We start from the raw sequence: 3,912 nt of genomic DNA on the forward strand, positions 1-3,912 counted from the left end.
TACTTTTCTTTACTACTATGAGTTTGTTACTTGAAGCATATTCCTTCTTTGTACCTTGGTTCTATGGATTAAAATTGTGACTTTGTAAATTTTGTAGCACAGCTATTATGGATTGAAAGAAGTTATTTCAAGACTAAGAGAAGATTTTCAGGTGAAGTTAATGCATGAATGCTTTTTATAAGTAGAGAATGAATATTTAGATGATTTTTTAGATTTTAGATTTAGATGATTTTTTTCTCAATAAGATAATGAATATTTAGTATAGTTTGGTCTGAATGCAACATACCAAATCAAGTTCAACTACTGTCTACTTATCTATGACAGATTTTTTTGAGAGAAATAATATTAATCAAACATTCGAATTAGTCAAAGTCTGAAATTTCATAATTGATAGGTTATACGTAAATTTCAATGAAATCTTGCATAAATTGCATTGTACGTTTCTCCCTTAACTTAAATTTTTTTAATATTCAATTATAGGGTATATCTGTCTCTTTAGTGAATTTCAACAGTTAAAATAATTCAACAATTATAACTTATCCGAAAGAGATGGGGAGTTTTAAAAGAGATCCAATTCTCAATTCCATATACGGCAACATTTTTATTTATTTTTTTTGTCGAAGAGCTTAATGACGATACTCAAACGGACTAAATTAAAACTTGCACCAAAGTATATCAAATATTCCGCAACTTGTTACCATCTGAGTTGTACTCACGTGATATGATGCCTTATACCGTTATACAAACTATCTTGTGTATCGCTACACAATTGACGGAAAAGTTGAGGCTACAAGTTACAACAACATAACAAACAATATCATCTATTATTAGATTATATATGCTACCATTCCTCTTGCAATTAAGCAATCTTCAATAATTAACTATGGTATAGCATAAACTATGACAATTCTTCCCTATCCCCAAAAGTTTTCAAGTATCTTTTGGACAATAGAATTCCACATCAAAATCCCAACAATAAACACACAATATTTTTTCCTTACTTGATTCAATCAGTGGGATAATTAAGATGTTTGTTCAAATGCCCCTTACTCTTTCTATGATTCATTCATTGCTTGAACAGGCTTCAAAATTTAAGATAACCAGCATAAGAACTGTTAATATAATAATATCTGTAACCTGCTGTGGTTGTAGTCTGGTAAAACAATCAAACACTCAAGGAGGCTACTGTCTACTACTAGTAATCAGTGTTTTTTTCAGAAGAAAAAAAAAAAGAAAAGGAAAAGAAGAACAATATACAAAGCGATCTACGAATATATTTACTTTATTTACAAATTTCGTGAAAGTTATGTCCTACAGTATATTGAGGACTTATTAATCTAATCTAACAGTTAATACCACATCACTCCCAATCCGATTCGAAAAAACCAGCATCTTTCATTTCAGAGTAATACACATTCTCCATGTGAAAATCTTCCTCCTGTAATCCAAACAAGAACAATCAGTCAGGCTGTCCAAACTACAAACAATACTGCATTTTGCATGGTAAAGAACAAAAACCGAGCCATCAAGTAAAGCGCGTCAGTACCTGAAAAAAGTCTGCCAGAAATGTAATATATAGCAACGGAAGATAAAAGGCATGGTAACACACAACAGTGACATGATAGAACCTGCAAGCAAAAGTAAACACAAAGCTTTAGAAAAAGAAGCCATAGAAGAAGGTTCAAAACTATTGTGTCAAGTTATAGAATAATCTAACCAGAAAGCAAAACCAGCGCCATTTCCGGTAAGCCCGCAAGCAAACAATGCAATTGTATTCAAGATGAACATAATAATAACATACTTGTAGAACGCAGGTCTTGCTACAAAAGAAAGGAAAAAAAATGCTATCATAGTCACAGAAATAATAGCAAACAAACATAATGTAACAAACCCTGAAATTAACTTACCAGGTAACCTTTCTCTCCACCTAGAATGATACATGGACAATATCAATCCATAAACAACGGTAAGGACTAGCTTGTGGACAACCCACAAGTTCCACTTCACGCGAGGAGTGCCGTTATCAGTGTCGATGAATAATGGGACCCCAAATGCAAACAGATATATAGCCTAACAAAGAAAAGGTCAAACTATTCATACATATACAGTAAACAACACCAAAAGGACAGTGAAATTTCTAGTGAAAAACAGAAGAATTACCTTTAACAAGACATCAAAACCAACAATGATACCAGATATACCAAATATTCGCGTCAACGCTTCTACGCCACTTGCATTATTACCCTGAAGTAAAAAAGCCAGCAAGCTCACTTCTAGAAAAAGCATTCCGGAAGAAGTAAACAAGGTCAACAAGTTCCAAGTGAGCTCTTTCCCAGGAGAGCACTCCCATACCTGAATTATCACCAGAACAAATTCAACAAAAGGGTGAAAAAAAAGTATCCATTGAATTTAATTATGCTAAATAGATTTATATAGTTGCTACTCTACTTCAGCTTATTACAAACCAATAACTAACTAGAATAGTGGAATCGAACTAGGCCCTGTTTGGATAAACCGTTTAATTAAGTGATTGTAGTAAGTTATAACAAAAACATTTATCAAATAAGTGCAAGCTTATAAAAATAGCTTATGCAAATAAATAAGCTTTTATGTTAATTTATAAGTTCTTGCTAGTAAAAATTGTATCTTCATAAACTATTATTTCATAAAATACCTTAACAAACTTATAATTAATGCATAAAAGCTTGTTTATTTGTATAAGTTGTTTTGCACAAGCTACTCTAGAGAGCTCATAAAAATAAGCCAAAAACAACCTATTCAACTAGATAAGCTCAAATAAGTCAATTCAAGCAGAACCTAACCACTTCTAATTAATAGACTTCAACTACTCTATAATATGAATCAACCAAACAATTGAAGCAATTTCACAACCCAATTAAGAATCATTGCATCAACATTTCACCAAACACCACAAAATCATTAAAAAAAAACATCATGCAACAAAAAAAATTAAGGAAAAAATAATACCTGGGAAAAACACCAAGCAAGATTGAGGATGCTAACAAGCCAAAGAGAAGCATAATATGAAATTATAATATAAGAGCGACCATTAGTGAGCTTAACGAAGCTCTTCTTCGCTTGAAGTGCCAAATACAAAACAAAGAGAAAGGAAGCGATTATCAACACAGCATTGTGCCAAAACCCATGACACTCGAAAATCCAATCGGTGAATCCCTTTGATAAAAATCTGTTAGAAGATTCTGAATCTTCATTTGTTATTGATAGTACTGATTTTTCAACCATTTGTACGAGAAATTATCGGTTTTTGGAAAAAGGGGAATGAAAAACCCTAATCCCAAATTTATGCGGAGAATTAGAATTGAGAGATGGAATAAGATTCAGTGATTAATTTGAGTGAAGCTGAAGAGATTTAGTTGCGGAAGAGTAAAAACATGTGAAATCGTACGATTCGGAGAAACGTTGATAATCGATTTTGGTTTTTGTCTTTTCTTCGGAATTGATTATTCAAGATTATTTATTGTATATTTGTATTTCTCAAAACGACTATGGTAAATGTCGGTTTTCTTAATATTAATCCTAATATTGTCTTGTGGTTTGGATGTCACTAATGTTTTGGTTTGCCTTTTCTTTTTACTGGCAGTTTAATTTGGTTCGGATGTTAATTTTGATATTAAATGGTTTTAATCCCCTTTCAATCTGGTTTGCTTTAATCCTGTATTGTTAATTTCGATCATAAATACAATATGATTTATAATTTTTAAAAGATAAAATAAATTTTTATAAAAGAAGATAAAATACATAAAAAAAGCACAAAATATATTAATTTTTTAAAACTGCTCTGCCCGCAACTGTATACATTAATATCTTTCGTTTATGTGTTTAAGTGGACAACAAATTCACTCTAACACTTTTGCATACCCAAATTAATAT

At 31.4% G+C, this 3,912-nt stretch overlaps 1 protein-coding gene across 2 annotated transcripts; it reads right to left on the minus strand.

Moving 5' to 3' along the window:
• Positions 1 to 1,165: 1,165 nt before the first annotated feature.
• On the minus strand, positions 1,166 to 3,522 carry LOC123902320 (protein CANDIDATE G-PROTEIN COUPLED RECEPTOR 2-like). 2 transcript variants are annotated; one of them, XM_045952011.1, is made up of 6 exons: positions 2,989 to 3,522; positions 2,161 to 2,352; positions 1,908 to 2,070; positions 1,718 to 1,820; positions 1,547 to 1,628; positions 1,166 to 1,438 (listed from the first exon to the last, which is right to left on the minus strand). In XM_045952011.1, exons 1-6 carry the CDS (start codon positions 3,262 to 3,264, stop codon positions 1,361 to 1,363), a joined length of 894 nt encoding a protein of 297 aa, XP_045807967.1. In that variant the 5' UTR covers positions 3,265 to 3,522; the 3' UTR covers positions 1,166 to 1,360. The 2 variants fall into 2 exon arrangements, with proteins under 2 accessions (XP_045807967.1, XP_045807966.1); XM_045952010.1 differs by having other exon boundaries at positions 1,718 to 2,070; positions 2,989 to 3,509.
• Between the last annotated feature and the right edge of the window lie 390 nt (positions 3,523 to 3,912).

Source organism: Trifolium pratense, linkage group LG1 (genome assembly GCF_020283565.1).
Source record: "Trifolium pratense cultivar HEN17-A07 linkage group LG1, ARS_RC_1.1, whole genome shotgun sequence".
In the NCBI taxonomy this organism is placed as follows: domain Eukaryota; kingdom Viridiplantae; phylum Streptophyta; class Magnoliopsida; order Fabales; family Fabaceae; genus Trifolium; species Trifolium pratense.

What these genes read in the sequence shown, in the direction of transcription:
- LOC123902320 (XM_045952010.1), bottom strand. Translation starts at nt 3,264, where the DNA reads ATGGTTGAAAAATCAGTACTATCAATAACAAATGAAGATTCAGAATCT. An exon ending in TTGCTTGGTGTTTTTCCCAG is followed by an intron (nt 2,353 to 2,988) that starts GTATTATTTTTT and finishes GTGATAATTCAG; the next exon opens with GTATGGGAGTGCTCTCCTGG. An exon ending in GTTTTGATGTCTTGTTAAAG is followed by an intron (nt 2,071 to 2,160) that starts GTAATTCTTCTG and finishes TTTCTTTGTTAG; the next exon opens with GCTATATATCTGTTTGCATT.